Source organism: Dreissena polymorpha, chromosome 6 (assembly GCF_020536995.1).
Source record: "Dreissena polymorpha isolate Duluth1 chromosome 6, UMN_Dpol_1.0, whole genome shotgun sequence".
NCBI classification, from domain to species: Eukaryota; Metazoa; Mollusca; class Bivalvia; order Myida; family Dreissenidae; genus Dreissena; species Dreissena polymorpha.
The window spans coordinates 47,913,786-47,934,497 of record NC_068360.1 but is presented as its reverse complement, the minus strand read 5'-3'; the positions used below and the strand labels follow the sequence as shown (position 1 = coordinate 47,934,497).

The window sequence follows — 20,712 nt, the reverse complement described above, 5'->3', positions numbered from 1 at the left end:
GGCAAGGCGGTGTTTAAAAGTAAACTTGATAGAATCGACGCGGGGATTTAGTACATTTAGTTTGTTATCAAGAAAGTTATCATAAAATGCCCACAGTAGTGTCTGCGTATTTATATTGCTCCATTTCAGGTCTAACACTGATCAAAAAGTGGTATTACTTCGTTAAGTGGTGTACGGCCTACGATTTCAATATAAGTTTAGCGTATGGCCCTAGTAACTATATCGTGTGTGGATGAAGGCTCAGTATTTTCGAATTCATTATCTTAATCAGAAACTAACACAAAATCTCAAGCTCCCACATTAAAAAACATTCAACATAAACATTACATAAATGTAACAAAACAAAACAACCTCTAAAACGTATTCAGTTTCTTATAGATCAATGTTAGTTTTATAAGCATTTTTCCATTTGCCGTTTTGCATTATCATTCAAGAATCAAGTGCTAACAGTTATTGGCATTAAATACATAGCGGTTGGCTAATCAAATAGACGAAATGTGGTTGACGGAAATGCGACTAAAAACAACAATGTAATCAGTATTTGTAAACACGAATAAACACTATTGAACTAGATAAAAAAATATATAAATTAACAAATAGTGAATACAAACTGCAATATCCAATACGTTTAAGTATTACAACTATATTAAACCTCATTACGCTCCATAACAAATTGCATGATATAAGAACCATTATTAATAAGTATCTGTGAGCATTTGGTTTGTTTCGCATGTGCAGAGTATAAATACATACTGTTATTGTGTTTGGCTGAGCATTCCTCAAGTTAATTAATGAATTCAATCGAAAACTTCAAATATCGATAAAGGGCGTTGAGTGGACGTGCCTACAAAAAGTACTTTGACTAATTTGGACATATCAATAGAGTTACTGCCCTTCGTTAATGTTGTTGCGCATACAATTATTCGTTTAGAAATAAAGGTATGAAGCTAAAATTGATAGATCTATATTTTGGGATGGGTACATTGCAAGATATATAGCTCACTTTTCCCAGTTGATTTGGATTCAGTGTCTCTTGTAATTTTCTCGTACAGAACTGTTTAATTAAATTTAAGTATGTAATTTAAGTATGCAGAGTTTATTTAAAAAATAATTAAATGTATTTAATTTAAATTCTATATAAAATTAGACAGCTTTTAGAGCAAGTGCAAAGTTCAAAAAGCATAACTAATACATATATTTATGGAGTTTTTTTTCGTTTTGCAAATTGTTCAGTGCAAAGAATAACTCTATTAATGTAGAAACCATTGTAATTAATCATCATATATTAATGTGGAATTTTAGAAAAAAATGCAAACAACAAAAAGCATGCCTCCTTCTATAGTAATAAAGTGTGTTTGTTTTTTGTTATTTCGCTATTTAATATAATTGCTTTTTTTTTTTACTGATTTTCCCTTCTGTTTGATTACTGATTTGCTCATCTGTTTGATTACTAATTTGCACATCTGTTTGATTACTAATTTGCTGAAATTCTTCTATAAAGTTAACGTTATTGGCTTTGCTAATATTGTATACAAAATAGCAATGTACGATCCACGAATAGTTCAGTATAATGAAGATTAATACAAGTGTTATAATACAGCTATGTTTTACAAAATAACTGTTTTACAGTACATACGTGAATAAAAGATCATCAATCGCTTATCTCAATTCATGATACTATATGTGTACCGTGATGCAAATGTGCATTTAAATTGATACCAACATTTGTAAAGTCTATATGACTATGAAGTTACGTGAAACTTATTTTCTATTGCAGACCCTCGGTAAAATTGGATTAATAGTGGATGTATTGGACGATATACGGTGGTACGCTATTTATAACATCAGAGTGAACAGTGAAAATCGGTGCTACAAGCACAAAGAGGTTACGTTGTTGACGGGAGGTAAGAGAGAACATATCGTCAAACTAATCACACCCATATTTTTATATAAATATAATTTTCAGAACAGAACAGACATTTTATTAAGACTTATACGTTAGTTCATCGTCTTAATACATACAATATATACGTAAGTATGTCAAGTTTTCAATACAAGTTTAATACAAAATCAAATGAAAAATGAAAATAAAAAATAAAAAAATGCAAAAAGTTAATTTTCAAAACATAGAAATATTTTGTACCGGTTATATGGTAATATTAATAAATACAATTCGAAGAACAAATGCTTATTTTATATTTTTACATAACTTGATAAGTTCGTTTTTTTGCCCAGAATGAGTTTTTGGGTAGCATTACAGATAAGTGTCTTTCACCAGTCAAAATGTCGAGTGCGTAAGTTTAAATGTCAAGAATATAATTCATTTGACATTTACGCTCGATAACTTTTAAACGTATGTTTTGACTGTAATAAACATTCAGATAAATACACATATCCCGACGCATTGCATGAAACATTATCGATTGTCAATCCTTAAACGTTTTGTTTAAATGTACGCGTACCTTTCAATAAGTTAACGCTACAAATTGTCGTCTACTTAATTCATGTTCACAGAAAAACGATAAAAGTATGCACACTTACTGATTATATTGTACGTACAAATAAGTGTTGAATACTCTTGTAGTATTAACATAAACAAAAATGTTTAAATAAGCGGTAAAATAAAAGTATACGCATATCTTTATCACAACTCTAGAAATTAACATACAAACTGATAACTGTGTTCAATTATAATTTATTATAATTTGTATCTAGTGGGCGGTTATATCATCGAGAACTTAGTTTTGAAAGTGTACGAGACACGAACAGCTATGACATTGCTTGCATATGGGCTTAATTTGAAAATGTTCATGTTGAACTCACGTTTGGCTGGCGGTAGTTCAAAGTTGTTTAAAGGTAAAAAAGTAGTACATTGTCTTTTTGTTATAAATAAGCGGACAAGTACTTATAATAAAGTTGATGGAATTAACATATACTTTTCTTACCGACTTGGGTGCGTTTAACAATAAGTAAATCATTATTTAAAAAATTATTTAAAAAAACGCGAATCGAAAAGAGTAACCAAGAGTTTTAATAAATACTGTTTTTGTATATAAACTTTCTGTAAAAAATTAAAGTATATATTTAAATCGTGTTGCATTTTATTACGAACTTGTGATATAATGTCTCATTTCTATTAAACTATTCGGCACATGCTTCATAATGACTCAATGGTAACCATCTGATAAGAAAATAATACTCAAAATACTTCGCGTAATACTCCAAATGGTGTTCATATTTATTTGCCTTTTTGCGTAGCATGAAGACGATATTTGCAATAATCATAATGTAATTTAGAACATAGCATCTAAATAATAATTTCAAAGCAATTTTTCTTTTTTGTTATTCGATTCATGTTAATCCTAAGTTTGGCTCTTGGTTCGTATGTCCATTTTGCGACTGCGACTGTGAGTGCTATACAAAGTCATTATTTGTTAAAATCAATACAATTTTCATAAAAATACTAAAAACTATTAAAAAAAAATCGTGGAAATAAATTCCAATTAGTATAGTGCACTTACATTTTCTTCGCAGCATTGGCAATTCAATATTCTAACTTCATTTTGGGTTAATATACTTATACTTACGTTTGACAATCTTCCTGTTAGACTCTTTAAACAAGAAATTAATTCATATATCAGGACTTGCCATCGAAATTTTAAAGGTTATACAGAGCGATTCAACACATGTAATAGATTCAAAGAGTAATATCTATGAAACAAGGTATTTGGCGTATGTAATAATTATCACAGAAACCACCGTTTCACAAATGGACTGGATAAGAACAACACACCTTACCAAAACGCGTCTGAGATACAATTGTACAGGGGAGATTTTTTAAATACAAAGGTATTTTGCGATCGAACCTGAAAGGAGTAATAAATATAACAGCTCAAATGTTTTATTTATAGTTATTTTTTGATGTTATTAGATCGACACATGTGTACATATTTGGTCTTTTTCTGTAATACAGTGGGATGTATTTTGATCTTAGTTCCGTATATTACTTATATTCAAGAATAAAATGAAACTCATCTTCGAGCTTTTTGCAAACAATACACTTTTGTTGAACTAATGGAATTGGTGTAAGTCTAGCCCATCTAATAGTCTCAATATTTAATCAATGTGATGACATGCGTAATTTTGATAAACTTAATCGAAACTTTTTTACATGACATATATAAAGGTACGGTTGAATTTGAAAAACAGCGACAGGTTAAGAATAATTTGCTCTAGTAGAAATGTGAAGTCTCTCAATTTGAAAATGTATACGCATACTAACCGCGATGTTCGTTAATATGTATCATTGGTTCATAAAACTTAAATATTTATTTGAAAAATACGCACATTCGTTTCTTAAATTCTGTATGGAAAGTGGACTTTCATATGAGACGCGGCATGCGAAAATGGGTCTTATGCGTTGTAGGGCCATAGTAGCCCCAGACCATACTGCGCATGCGCGCAGCCTGTTCAAGAGCTACCTTGTCCACCATAAGGTCAAGCAAAGTGTCGTGGTCTCATAGCGGACTGGACTGCTCCTGACCAGACTGATTGGATTCGTAGGCTGGTATGGTACGTTGGCCGCATATAGCATAAGACTTACTGTTGCATGACGCGGGATATATATTAAAATGTCATATCATATTATTTCGGATTAATAATCGTGTGTTTGCGATTGCGCTTCTTTAGTTTGACTTTCGGAGATTTCTCGAGAGCGAGAGTATGGCCATTCGCTTCTAGTATGATAATCCCTCTGCGATAGTAATAAGAGTCGCTTATTTAAAGACGATTTAGTTGACACATTGTAAAGTAGTTCGTTCACTTAACAACGCCATGCGCTTATTACCGTTATGACGTTAATCGTATTAACTGAGCGGATTTAGTTTATACCATGGTGCATCGTTCATGTTGGTTCCATTCTAATATTGTTTATTCATCCGTATAATAACGTGTGATGAAATGAATAACGAAGTCATAAATGAATTTAAGTCCAATTTAATTTCTTTTTCAACTTATATACGTACAATTATGTTCTCCAAATATACAACACTTTTACATTCACGAATTCGTTCGTGTATGACTTATATAAGAAACAGTCTTATTTCGTTAATGACTACATGACTGTACGTTCTTTTTTTCCATCCGACTCTCTCACGCGCTGCCACGCAAGTTACACGTAACACATATCTTAAATATTTTGAGAGATTGCGCATGCAGATAACCAATGAAAAGGTTGCACGTGGAAAGAAGTGTGCAGATAACCAATGAAAAGGTGGTACCGGGAATTCACGAATACATACGTAATTTACCGATGATTGACACTCTGGCTACAAAAACGTTATTTAGACTCAGACTGGTTTGAAAGTAATATCCTAAGTCGAGGGAATTGTGTCTAAATAACTATTGCGAATCGGCACGTCTTTATCTTTGTGAATATTTCAACAAACTTTAGTAACTGCATTAATACAATAATTTCCTATAATAATGATTTTTTAAGAAATAATTATATATTTCTCTTCTACATGTTTCCATATGCTTTGCTTGACAAAATTTTGATTTTTTTAATCAGACTTATACTATACAATGTATTTGATTATTAGAAATAAAATACTGGTTCATAAGTATATAATTTAGCAATAAAAATCAACTCTTAAATACATATTTGATACACCAAGCAGATGGATGACTCATAATGCTCCTTTAAAAAAATCAACTTATAAGCTCGTATTTGATACACCAAGCAGATGGGTGACTCATAATGCTCCTTTTTTATTTGTAGAATTCAACATGTACGTGACTTAATGTATTATGTTAGAGGCGTGATAGTGGTAGATCATTGGATAGTTAATATAAAATTAAAAACCATTAAATGGCGACATTGCCTGGTTAAGTGGTAAACGTTAATGGTTAAATAAGTTATAAGATATGTCAGATTCACCTATTTATCTTAACAATTGGGCAGCCAGTATTTGGTAAAAGATCACTGAACTTAGCCAATGCGATATAAGGCTGTATACATTCGAGTCTACTTTTTTGAAATGCCATCATCATCATATTCGCTGTTGACAAGAAAGTCATTTATTCGAGGAATGAAAGGGGCACCATTTAACAGTTTCTTTTGGGATCCAAGTAAAAAATGATGAGAGTGATAATTGCCTCTTTGTCTCAACATAACACGTATTTCTGTACTCACTTTATACGAGTTTCTCAACATAACGACATTTGTAAGAAGTTGACAGAAAGGCGAATGTAATACAGGGAGTTGAAGTATGAGTAACTGAACGACTCTTTATTGCAAATACACCCAGTTTTATAAAGGAACAACATTTTTCCACACGCAATACTGGTTATGTACGTCCTTAGTGGTATATTGTCATTGATGGTATATTATTATTGCCAAATAGTAGCTTCATGATTTTAAGGGTAAATACAGTTATACTTAGTAATATGTTTTTCAACATCATGTATTTAGTTCGAATAGTAGAATCACACTTCTGCTCCTATTTCAATAAGCAAGCTATATATATAATATATTAGTCTAATTTGATGACACATTCCACGCGATTGGAGAGTAAACGTACTATTTTGACAAGTTAACAAAAACATGTTTTTCTTGACAAGATAACATCATTGTACATTCTCGAGTGTTTGATCAATAAGATAAGCAACGGAATATTATACTAGCATAGTTAGCCATTTCAATCCAACAAACTTCGATTATCACATCATTTCATAAACTAAACCAAATAATGAGGAATAAGGTGGTATTAGCGGAGCTTAAATATTGTATGAGGCATTAGTCCCGTGAATGTCGCACTGTACATTTAATGCGACTAGATTCGTTTTAGTTAGGTTATTACCAGGCATGCCGCTAATGAAAAATGTAGTTATATTGTTATATCTATTTAATAAATATCCTTCCGAAAGCTACGGAAGGTCGCGTCTATATGGTTCAATGGCGGCATAAAACAGCCTAGCGCGCGCTGCACATACAATAACAGACGGAAACCAGGATTAATTATACCATAAAATGCCGCATCCATTTAAAGTTTCAGCACAATGAAGCAAAACATCACACTTACTTAATGGAACATTTGCATGTCTTTATACTATTTAGAAATAAATATAACAAACTACAATAAACATACCGCGTGTGATCAAACCAGTATAACTTGTATTAGGTTTGGCATGTTTCGAATTAAAGTGGTCTCTGATCATGTGTTTGTTTTAATCTACATTACTCGAGTGCATTCTTTACATACCGTGACGTCACTACGTTTTATTTCGTTGCTGTCATCTGTAAACGGATGCGTAACCACACGAACACACTACTATATAGTCCGCGGAAGAATACAATAATCATTTTCGCAGTTGTGTCGATACTTTTCCCTCAAAATGAAAGGCCATGCAGTTTTACCAAGTCATACATAAAGGCAAGTAATTCGATACAAAAAATAATTTCTAACTAACAATTAAACATACGAAACCACTTTCACGGCGTTATTGCCTCCATCTTAAAAAAGTGCCCTCCCATCATGCTCCGCGCTTAAGCAAACATATTTTTTAGAAGCGACACAAAGACTTCTCGCACAACTTCATATTCAAACTCATTCGTACCCTCCGCAATAACAGAATGGAACAATCTCCCACTAGAAACACGTAATGCTGATTCTCTTCACTCGTTTAAAATGCTCATTTTTAGCGAAACTACTAAACCTAATTTACGTTACTTCTATGGCGAGAGACGCTATCAAATGCTCCATTCTAGACTCACAACTTATTGTAGTTCATTAAAACAAGACAATATGTGCAATATTGTTCAGTCACCCTTATGTATGTGTGGAGCTATTGAAACTGTATCTTTTTTTCGAATGCGACCGTTTCATGCAATACCGAGAAATTCTCATCAATGCAATTAACCCTTTAAAACCTACATCTCTAAACAAATTATTATATGAAGACGAAAGTATTTTTGATGCAGTTCACACGTTTATTAAGCATAGTCAACGCTTTGATACCTAGTTATCTGTCACATCAAAACATCAAAACATCAAAAAACCAAAATACAAAACAATCAAAAATAGCAAACCTCTTTCATACCTTTGATTGTGTTCCACACTATATCGGAACGTTCCATAACCTCCCTTCGTATATTCAGGACTCAATTTCATGTTTCGTTACTACTAATTGCATTACATATTGTATTGTATATAAACATTTTGTTTTCCTTTTATATTACAATTTTCTTTCTTTTGTTTAAAATGCCTTATCGTATGTTTGAACGACTACCACCATTTGAATTGTAAAGTTACAATCCTGCAAAAACTATGTAAGGAGAAGAACTAAACAAGACTTGGTCTTTCGTTCTCATCCATTTTGAGAACATGTAAATCAATTGTAACTATGTATGCATACTTTGTTTATAATATATTTGTTCCTGAAATAAAATATGTTTAAACTTAGACTGGAGTCAAAACTACGGAATCCTGATAGAGCCATCTATAATCTCGCCCTTCCTTCATCAAGGGCGACACACGACACACAAAGCGATACACGATATTTTGCGCGACAGTGAAGCGACGCACTATATTGTTCGCGATACACGAAGCTACGCGCGATAATGTACCGCGAATTATCGCCCTTGTGTAGGTAGCCCAAAACGGCGATAGATCGTGGTAAATATCGCGTTTCGCTTCGTGTATCGCGCAAAATATCGTGCGTCGCTTCGCGTGTCGCGCAAAATATATTGTGTCGCTTTGAGCATCGCGCAAAATATCGTGTCTCGCGTTCAAAGAGCGACGCACGAAACACGAAGCGACACACAATATTTTGCGCGACACACGAAGCGAAACACGATATTTAATTATTTAAATATCGCCCACATTATTCGAATCTCGTGTATCGTGATCTAAGTTCAGACCGCGATACACGACACACGAAGCGATACTCGATATTTTGCGCGATACACGAGGCGACATGCGATATTTGTACTGTCCATAAATCGTTGTTATAATATCGCCTGTCGACTCTTGCGTTTTTTAAACGGTGTCACAGTAATTTGTAACCATTTATTATCAATATGGCTGCCCTCGACACACACATATAAAAGATTATTCTAGCATAAGTAAACCGAGTACAAATTAATTAATGTTCATAATAATGTTGATATATATTGACAAGGATATATGTTAAAACTATTCAGAAATGTGTACAATGGAGAAAACTTTCAATCAAATTTAAGATAAATGTATCATTATAATCTGTATCACATCCAATAGGATTTCAGATTTGTAGATAACGTTGAACTTCAAGTAAGACATCAAGCTGAAACCAGAAGATTTCTAATAATTTTAGTTTTTAAACTCTGACTTTGTACAATAATGTACGCGGCTGTTCTTGTTAACTTCTTGTTATTGTAATTTGTCGTGTTAATTTAGATATGGTAATTGTAAGGGTGTGTATATGTGTGTGTGTATGCATGTGTGTGTATGTGTGCCTGTGTGAAAGTGTGTGCATATGGGAAAATATAGTCAACAAGAAATTAATATTTTTAAATACTTTCTGTAAATAAATTATTGTTCCTTTAGACCATTTCAATATTGAAAGAGAAATTATTATTATATTAAAAAATAAATTATATTAAAAAAGAAAAGTCATTTAATAAACTTGCTTTTTATGACACTTCTATTGCACGTTAACAGTACTCTTATGTCCGTCAAAGTCTTACTAATGTATTTATTTATTGTGTTAATTCAGTTATTTGTTATACCCATTGTGAGAAGTATATACTAATATAACGTCATATCGATAAAATAAACATGTTGGGCGCCAGTGTATACACAGTTTCAATAAGTAAAACTAAATAAAAACGACATATAGATATGAAATAAGACTGATTACCAACAGTTCATTAAAATTTTAACTATGAATTCGTTATATCGATATAATAAACATATTGAAAACACCCCTGGCGCAAGTCTATAGCACATAATTTAAACCAGCGGAAAGTCGTTTCCCGTGGGTGGTTTTTACACGACAATGGTTCGATGGTTAATTCGCACTAATGAAACTTGAACTCATATCTGTTTAAACCCCTGAAGATTACGTAAAGTCGAAAGCGCTAGGGCATAAGATAATAACCTTTTTTTGAACAATATATATATATATATATATATATATATATATATATATATATATATATATATATATATATATATATATATATATATATATATATATATATATATATATATATATCAACAAATATATATATATATATATATATATATTCGCATGATAATGCAAAAATGTATTATACATACCATAGTTGTTGAAAAGTTGAAGGCCTCATTGAAAATAAAATTGCCATTGTTAAACCGTTTGCATGACTTTGTATCAACCTTAATTAGTAACCTTCGTTAAATTAAGAATTTATTATATTATAATGCCGTAGGGAACTCAGTGTTAAATTCAAAATCGTTATTCCAAGCGATTTTCCTATCCTCAAATATACTTGTATATAAAGTATGTATGTAATATTAAATATTTATTTATGGCCAGATGGCCTGCTCAAATATCGCTGTAATAATATCGCCTGTCGACTCTCGCCTTTTTAAACGGTGTTACAGTAATTATTAACCATTTATGATCAGTATGGCTTGATGACGTAAAAATATCCGATTTTTGTCTCCCCTTATTTTTTGAAAACGCAAGAGTCGACAGTCGATATTATTACAGCGATATTTGAACAGTACAAATATCTCGTGTCGCTTCGTGAATCGCGCAAAGTATCGAGTATCGCTTCTTGTTTCGTGGTACGCGGTCTGAAATTAGAGAGCGATATACGAGATTCGGATAATATGGGCGATATTTGAATAAAAGTAAAATCGTGTATCGCTTCGTGTGTCGCGCAAAATGTCGTGTGTCGCCGCTTTGTGTTTCGTGTTTCGCCCTTTGAACGCAAGACAAGCTATTTTGCGCGATACTCAAAGCGACACGCGATATTGTGCGCGATACACGAAGCGACTAACGATATTTGGCGCGATACACGAAGCGACACGCGATATTTACCACGATATATGGCCGTTTGGGCTACCTACACAAGGGCGATATTTCGTGGTACATTCTCGCTCGTCGCCTCGTGTATCGCGCAAAATATCGTGTGTCGCTTCGGGTGTCGCGCAAAATATCGTGTATCGCTTCGTGTGTCGTGTGTCGCCCTTGATAAAAGAAGGGCGGGATTATAAGTGGCACTATCCGGATTTCGTAGTTTAGTGACATCGCGGTAGATTTTACATCGAGAAGTCGATGTTAATTCATTCCAGGAGGGCAATATTTTATAAACAACTGCTATTGCCATTACACTTAGTAAAGACATTCTCATGTATTGAATACTCGAACGTTAATCCATTTAATTACATTTGTAGAAAGATTCGAGTCTAATTATATTCAGTCGCTTATTGCAATCGTAAACATAGTAACTAGATATTGCTTTTGCACAGATGGATGTAATAACGTCAGTCGCCAAACTCAATGGCACTGGGATACATAACATACCTTTTATTTAAATGTGAATATAAGTTTAAATGCGATGTCAACAGTAGCAACTCCATTTATAATATTACTGTTCACATTTTCATCAGTTTTAGGGTATTTGCGAAATCTGTATTTTCCGTTTTATTTCAGCTTGTCATTTAGAAAAATTCAGAAGCATTTAAAAAAAAAATACTTATGCAGCACAAAACACATTCGAAGATAAATACTGTCTTGTGGATGATGCATGCATTTGCATAGTAAATCTAGAATATTAAGACGTAAGATTTGATGTACTATTTGGACATGACTAAACATTCAAAGCGGGAATGCATCACAAATATGTCAGGAACAGTCAGTTCATTTCCATAAATACTTTTAACACAATAACAATGTTATTTATGCATGTGTATTTGTGGGAGCATTATAAAGTAAAGCCAACTTTTCGTTATACTTAATATATGTTGGAGAAGACGTTGAGCCCCTACATTATTCCGTCTTGTATTTATCTAATAAATTAAAGGGCGTGCCTGATGCGGCTTTAGATGTTACCCAAAGTCGATGAAAGATGAATAACGCTCAATATTTTAATAAGAAGTAAAAGTATTCTTTATTGGCAAAAGCGTTTAAATGTATTACTTGAATGATTTACAGTGTCTACTTAGTTGTTGTATGAACTAGAATTAACATTTTTCTCCGAAAGAACCCAATCATTTTGGTCTAAGGTAAATACACGCTAGATGTTTTCTTTTTGTTTTTCTTTCACTTGCTTCAAAACGTTTATTTATTTTTGTATTTTCATTTCCCGAATCAAAACTACATGTCGATATATCTATAACTTAATCTTAACATACCATATGTATGTGCATATATATAACATGACGTAACATGCCTCACCGTTTACCGGTTATATATTTCTTTGTCATGTGTAACATGTGGAATGATGGGCATAGTGCCTCTTTTCCTGAATAAAACATCTATCTATCCATGATTTTTTTCTTCAACCTCAACATTCGTATACTGAAATGACGGGTAATTATTTCAAAAGCGTTTGGATATTGTATTGATCTCCGCTTTCTTTTTTTTTGATCGGCCACTATCTCCTCCTACACTATTAGCACTAGAACCTTGAAACTTACATACATGGTAGCTATGAGCATCGGTGACGGAATTTTGATCTGACCCCTGGGTCAAAAGTTATGGATAAATCAATGGGTAAAATATTTAAAAAAAACAACATTTTACTAACAACATGCGACGCACACGATAATAACTATTGACCCAGGGGTAAGATCAAAATTCCAAATAGTGCACCGTCGCACATATGCTCATAGACCATGCGATCGGAGCTATTTTGTTTGTTAATGCAGAATATGGATGCACAGTTAGGTTAATTGCAGCAACGGACTGTATTCTTCGGTTTTAATGTATATTATGTTTCATATGGAGCGATTGCAGAAAGCAATCGCCCCAAAAATGATCTCCAACCATCGGCCCGTCCTTCTGACGCTTTATGTTCTTTTTTTAATAAGGCTGAAAAATGAAGATGTGTCTTTCGTTTCCGTTTACAATCCACCCACGCTTATATCTAAATATTGAACATTTTCATCTGATGTTAACGAAATAAGTATTATTATATTCCGAAAAAAAACATTAGAATTGAAATGCATGGTATTTTTGTATGACTTTCCAGGAAAGTTACGCCGAATTTGCACACGCACAAACTACGCATATGTGTTTAGAAAGTTCATTCACCAATCCAATACGGAAACATGAAATTCAGTTCGTATAAATATATAACACAAAGACTATATTAGCAGTAATTTTAACAATCTGAATACAGCAATAGACTCCTTTACGCTTGCGTTTGAATCAAGTGGCGGTTTCATTTTCATCGAACGCTATTCCGTTTACGTTCCCGCTTAACTATGACGTTATTTCGAATGAAAAACAGCGCCGTTAAGCGATATTAATAATGACGTTTAAATTTTACTTAATTTAAAACCCAGTGTGTTCATCGGAGATAGAAAAACGGGTCAACTGTTTTATACAAGCCGAAGGCATTGTTGACGTGGAAATGTAAAAAGATGTAATTATATTGCTGCATTAAATCATAATTTTGGGCAAAGAAAACATGCTATTCAAAAGAGTCACGTCGAGTATGCGGAAACTTTGATAGCTGAAGTTTTTCAGCTTTTTTGCTTTTATGTTCGGTTAACTTGGCTTTCAAACGCGGAACATTGTTTGGTCGATTAATGGTATAGTACTTCGTATTGCTAAGAAAGATATTCGGGGATAAATGTTGGATTATATAAAGAAAAAGATAAAATGCCATCCATAATCAGCATGAATTTAATGATAAGTAAATATTTCAACAAAATAAAAAAAGCTGGAAATAAATCAAGAACGTGATTTCTATTCGAAATAAACGATAAATATGTCCATTAATGTTACAGCATGTTGCATTTAAGTTTTGTTTCGTATTTGAGCAATATTTCGGCTAGTCATCGTTATATAAATAAAACGTAAAATCCCCAAAAAATCGCCGTCCCAAAACCAGATTTTTTGTAATTACGGGCCGTCAGTTCAGAAGCCATGTGTCCCCTCTACGTCTGCTCTGAGGTTGAAATAGTGATGTGTCAATAGCCCTTGTTAGGTGTCATAACTAGGGGCAGGGGTAAATGTCATCGCCTTGTTTTATTGTTCCTTTCCGTGATTGCACTGTCGGTGTTTTGATTAAGGATAGGCTATTCTTTTATTTTTAATATATCGCCTTAATTCGAAGGTAACTTCCAATTAAAACAATTTTGAGTAAATATACGCGTGAACACATTAATAAGTTTGAAAATATTTTTGTTCTCTTAGTATTACACTTTTTATTTGATTAAAAATCAATATCATATATGTAATGATTCTTGTGAATGTGATGTAAATGTTATTATTTCTTATATCACTTGTTAAACCCGCCATTAAAAAACATAAATATTTATTTAATTTTTTATGTTTTAATTTGTACAAGTTTCTGGAATAAAAAATAATAACTGTTGAGATTTCTGGGCCGTGGTCGGCGGCATTGTACAAACTGATTTCATTACAAACTGAGAATGAGAAAAAAAATCGAGCATTTATATTAACATGAAAGTTCCCCCAAAACGCACCATATAAATTGTAATTGTACACTTTTTGGAACCACGGGAGAGGACAAATCTTTTAAACGAACCATTTTATATTCCCAGTACAGAAACTGGACCGCCCCTCCACCCCCCCCCCCCAATTTTGGAGGTTATCTACGCCCCTGGGCCATACATTAAAATGTATTTACCGACGTAAATTAAAAACGAATTATCGAAACATTTTCTTATCCCTTTGGAATATTATTATGATTTTGTATAAAATATGAAAGATAAATGTGAAAGTAATTTGATTTGTCTGATGAGTACAGTCTTTATGACCATATATTTTCCAGTTTTCGAGTCACCAAACCGCCGGATATACGCATAGTACACGAACTTTAATCATGTTAAATTACGTTCTTTGCAGCAAGATTGTTGATATAGCGCAATGTACTAAAAATAAAAGCCTTATGTTGATTACACAGTATTGCTTTCAAGATATACAATAACACGAATTTTTGGAAAAGACATAGATGAAAACCTATCGGTAAATGCCACTTTTCTTGTATTGTAAGACAAAACTACCAATATAATATAGTGTTCATGATTGAAGGGAAATCGTTTAATTATCTAGCCATACATGTGTGACGTACGCAGGCCAGAGAAGGTTACCGACATGTGCCAGTTTGCTATAAATAAAACTGTGTGACTTTAGTTTTCTTGCGGACAGTATCGTGTTTTTATGTTTCATTTACAGACAGCAATTCGATTTTAAAAGACCCGCGTCATGTGAAAATGGGTCTTTTGCAATATGCTGCAATCGTTACTTCAGCCCAGCCTACGCATTCGCGCAGTCTTGTTAGGATATGCATAATGAATAGGCTACTCTGGAGATATCACGAAACCTTGCGTTCTTTTATATCGGAAAGCGGCCGCATATGCCATAAGGCCAATTTTCACATGAAGCGTGTGTATTGGTGTTATTTGAATTTGTGGAAAGAAACAGCGTCTAAATCAAATATCAGCATACGATGTTTCGATGACGAAGAAAAACACTCATAATAAACCATGTGAGGACACATATGACGTGGTCTCACGTAGTAAAATTTGTATCTACGATGTGGTTTAATCTACGTCCACTGCCTAACAAACATTCCACGCGGTGGATATGCGACTTTTAAGTGAAAAAAGAACATAACAATACCTAAACTTTTATTTTAAATCTTATAACTTAGAAACATCAATTTTCAACCGTTATTTTAAAGTCAGGATATATGCCGAATATCTTTTTAAAGACATTTCTTGTTAATGTTGTGGCTACGTATAAGTATCGTCTTGATGAGGCGGTTCTAATGGTAGCCGGTTCTAATGAACACCAACGACAAAGGATTTTAGGAAGAAAAAAGGTGTGTTTGCCTCTTCTCGATTCCTTCATTCCCGTTACCTAGAGCCTTGTTATAAGTTAAATTAAACACGATCATGTTGATCCACATGATCCGTTGTATTTTTGATCTCTATAAATCTCAAGTTACCACTAAAAAAAGTTCCTTATGTAGACAATTATTTCCGCTCGTCACTTGAAATACCTTTCGTCAGAAATGAGCATTTAAATCTTATTTAATAATTGCAATTATAATATTATTAATATAAGTTAATTGTAATGTGATTTTTGAAAACGAACAACGCAATTGGTTATATTTCACATGTGTTATAAAGTTATGCATAGATTTCCAATGTGTCGAGATTGATTATGCAAATTGATTCGTTCTTCAAAATGTTTGGTAAAAAAAACATAATATACATACATGTATTTCAGGTAGAATATGAAACTCAGTTATCAGAGTGCCCAATTTGTTTAAAGTCTCCGTTATCCGAAGTGTCCTGTATCGGGAATCAAAGTGGCTGCAACTTCATAAATACAACCTATTAAAACTATGTTCTATCTTCGTTTATATTTCATCGAATACTCGAAATTTCAGTATTTGAAGCACAGTGATTATTCTCCATGCTGTAACAGCAAACAATTTCTTGCAATATTTCTAAATAGTGTTATTTTGTTGAAATGTTTACTGTTCATCCAGTTCATGCTGTTTTCAGACGGATTTATTTTTTATTTTTGGGGCAACAATCTACTTTTCTTCGTGATTGTTTTCTTTCCCAATACAAAAGGATACACCATTATAAAAGCGTGGCTTTTCTTTTTTTCTTTTATCAAAGTGCCATCGGTTATCGAAGTATCCGCATTACCAGCGTGACCTATGACCTTCATATAACTAAGCAGTGTGTTTAATATGTTAAGTGGCAACTCACAACAACGAATATTTCTCAATTCAGCGGAATTGGTTTATATTTAAACAGTTTTGTTTTGTCCGAAGAGCACTCGATGAAATGCATCGAGGATGTAATTTATACTGAAAATAAGATCATTGAAAGGTTATCGTAATCATACACCGACACCCATACTCTAAATGTCTTACTTTTGCGATCTTAAGTAACTTACTGGTTAAGACTGTTCTTTCTGTCCATGCCCTGTACTAAATCGCGGATGTTTCTAGGGTATTGAATAAATGGTTCAATTACATACTGATTTTTGCGCGTGACGATAAATTAACACATTTGTCTTTTTTGATTGTTTTTTAATCGTTTATATTTAAAAATCGTTATGTAATTAGAACAGATACGACGCTGGATAGATGGAACAGTTCAAATCCAAAATATGATATTATATGTATTTGTGTTATTTTGAATTTGCTTCGTTGAAAATGCACGCTAAGATATATGTTTTGACACGTTAAGAGTTAAATTCAATGAACTTAACCGTCAATGTAAGAGCACACTGGTATTTTATTTGAGAATATATATATATATATATATATATATATATATATATATATATATGTGTGTGTGTGTGTGTGTGTGTGTGTGTTAACTAAGAATGCAATGTCTTGCTATGTACGTTATTTTTCAGAGAGTTTCATTGGCCTGTTGAAGACACACTTCGAGACGTACGAGCATTCAGATGGCATGCTTGTAAAGGCTGTAATGAATGACGATGTCATAAATGTCTACGAGATCATCCGCCAGGCTTACAGGGATTTCAACGGGGATTTCAACGTAAGACTCACCTCAACATTTACGCAAACATTCTTGTCAATGTCAACGCTAAATTTGTGTAAATTCATACTAAAAAGAGATCGCCGCTAAGTCGGTCTAGTAAAAAGACAGCATCGAGAAAGCTCACTATGTTGTAAAGTACTTTAAATTGAGTAATAACGAGAGCCAGAGTCTGAATATTAGCACCTTGTGAATATAAGTAACGTTTGTCATGCTATTAAGGATTTGAAAGTACAAACCAGGATTAACATGCATTACTATCGTGCGCGTCCGTTGGTACCCACCGTGTGATAACACAGCATAATCCACTTTGTTTTCATATATGCTATTCCAATTGCGAACTTTTGTTGTCGCTAAGATTGTTTTAATAATAACGCTTCACGGTCGGAAATTTTGGTCTTCATGACGTAATATATGCATTATTTACCACGTGCACAGACGTAAAAATGATTTGTCACAACTGGCACGCTCGGACCTGAACTAAACAAGTGCACAATACACAAACATGCACGTTTTCAACAATAGTTAGAATAGTTCATCTTTGCCTCCGTAGATATCACCTTCGAACTAGATATCATTTAAAGTTGGCCAATGCAATTAAAAAATAAATAACCGATAAGTTATTTAATAAAGGTTATAAACATCATTCAAATGGATCATCTGATTGCGAAAAACACACCACAACACTTGTGTGTTTTTACCGGAAATGAAGTATTCATGACCGCTAAATAAATGTAAGTATTTTGTATCGCGAGCGCGTAAATGATACTAAATGTCATAGTAGAACGAAAGCTACAAGCACATTTGACATAAACCTAGCTAATATCATTTTGTTCGCATACTCTTAAATATAAATAACGTGTACAAAAGTACTGTACATGCTTAAATAAATGTTGTTAATTATGTATTGCTCACTCGTTTAAGATATGTAATATATACGTTTCAAAATGACTACGGTGTATCATGGACCTGTATAGGTAACTTTTGGAGGCCTGAAGCTCTCGGGCAAATTTTGACAAAGGTGTGCCGATACGCGCACGTGGTCCAACATAGCCGTCATATAGCCTATACTGATTGCATTGCCTGTTCCATGACGACGATCCATCTTTTAATATAATGTGTATGTATTTGTTGCCTTGCGCTAAATAAAGGTGCTTATAAAATGAGTCTTGACTGTGTAATTTTTACTCAAAGTGAAAAGTGGTCTGTATAACATGCATTATTTCGAATTCATCAAAAGAAATTAATATTTCGTAGGTTTATTGGATTTCGACAAGATACGTCCATTTTAGACATGTGTCGCTATTATGGTATGACAATTGACATGACGCCTTATCAGTGATCGCTCCGCCCACTTAAACACGTGGCTCAGCGGGAAGAAAACCTAGACAAGCTAACACCAAAATGGCTTCTTTGCCTATAGACTGCATATAGATTTACGCGATATTCCGGATGATTGTATGGACTTGTTTAACACCATATTACACTTGTAAAGGGGTTGATGCCATTTAGTTATTCTGCAAATGCAAAAAATATACGATTAAAGAGGACATCAGCTATTTATAACGGGTAAATCGGTACATTAAACACGCTCTCAAACGCTTGCGCGCTTACCGAAATCGAACCCGTTATTACGTGTAATGGTGGTATTTGCAATAAATTAACTTTTCGCCGGTATTAACCCGTGTTATTAACAAAATTACTACCGAAACAGTCCCCCCCCCCCCCCTACCCGTGTATTTGACACGAAATAGCACTTTATAACTGGGAATTCGGTGAAGTTTTACGCGCTTTCTGACGCCGGGTGGGTACCTCAATCCCACATGTTATTGCGTATAAAAGTGATATTAATCATATTAAACATTGCTCATGGGACATTTATCAATCACTATAATTTAAAGCGCAAAAACAACACAGTAAGTTTGGACATTGTCTGATATAAAATTAGCGTTGTACGAAATGGAATACGGTCAGGCTATTATAAATTAATACGGCTACCAATATCAGATGCTCGCGCAGGTACCGACGTCCCCGAAGTTACCGCATTTATTGGTTAACTTATATCAGTAACAATAACTCTTTACAATAGCATTTATCGATACGTCTTTATTAAAATAATAACAAAATGGTTTTCACTTGTTTCTGACATACACAGAAACGCGATTTTTAACGGGGATTTCGTAAAGTTACACGAATTGGGTACCAAAATTCTCATGCACACGTGACATAATACATACTTAATAATGCTTAGTTATTGCTGATATGCCATTTCAGGTTTGTGAAATAAATTAATATTCTATAAAGGGGATCTCGGCAATTCTTGAAGCTTCCACTCGCTCTAAATAAATTCAATGTCACCAACTAATCTGTCAGGATATCGAGTGTCCGAGTTACATAATCCCCATTAACACCGTTTAACCATTTTAAATCGTTTTTTTTAAAGAGGAAAACAAAAGAAACTCGTTGGAATAAAAGTGAACCTAAACATGTAGCTTGTCTAGAAAATGGCGGACAGGTCGTTGCTAACGAGTGCGCCCGATTAATCGATCGCTGATTGGTGGATCAATTCTTGTGGGCGGAGCGATCATAGATAAGGCGTCATATCAATACCCAAGGCAGGTGTTTCTTTGATTACATAAGTTGAATTCAACGATCGAAAAATATAACTTTATTACCAAATCTTGCACAGACTTAAAATCAGTATCTTCTTAATAATGTCGTATCGGCATATTTTTTTGTATTAACCATGTACAATGTAAAGAAAAACGTGTAACGTTGGAACACACATTAAAGGGATTCACATGTTTGGAACGCATAGACTTGTTTCCCATTAAACTCCAAAGCCAGTACATGCTTTTAAGGCAACACCATGTTATATAACGTATGAAATTGCGTTTTACAAACAGGGGTTTTATGTAATAACGTTTTCCGCGTTTCTTCTTCCGGCACTCTC

General features: G+C 33.5%; 1 protein-coding gene across 1 annotated transcript in view; it reads left to right on the top strand.

Annotated features, from left to right (window-relative positions):
* LOC127835661 (uncharacterized) overlaps positions 1-18,330 on the top strand; it is a 59,706-nt gene extending 41,376 nt beyond the window's left edge. Inside the window, exons 6-8 of the mRNA XM_052362100.1 lie at positions 1,778-1,904; positions 17,614-17,759; positions 18,313-18,330. Coding sequence (XP_052218060.1) covers positions 1,778-1,904; positions 17,614-17,759; positions 18,313-18,330 — 291 coding nt within the window. The remainder of the gene's footprint in view (positions 1-1,777; positions 1,905-17,613; positions 17,760-18,312) is intronic.
* The last annotated feature ends 2,382 nt before the right edge of the window (positions 18,331-20,712 follow it).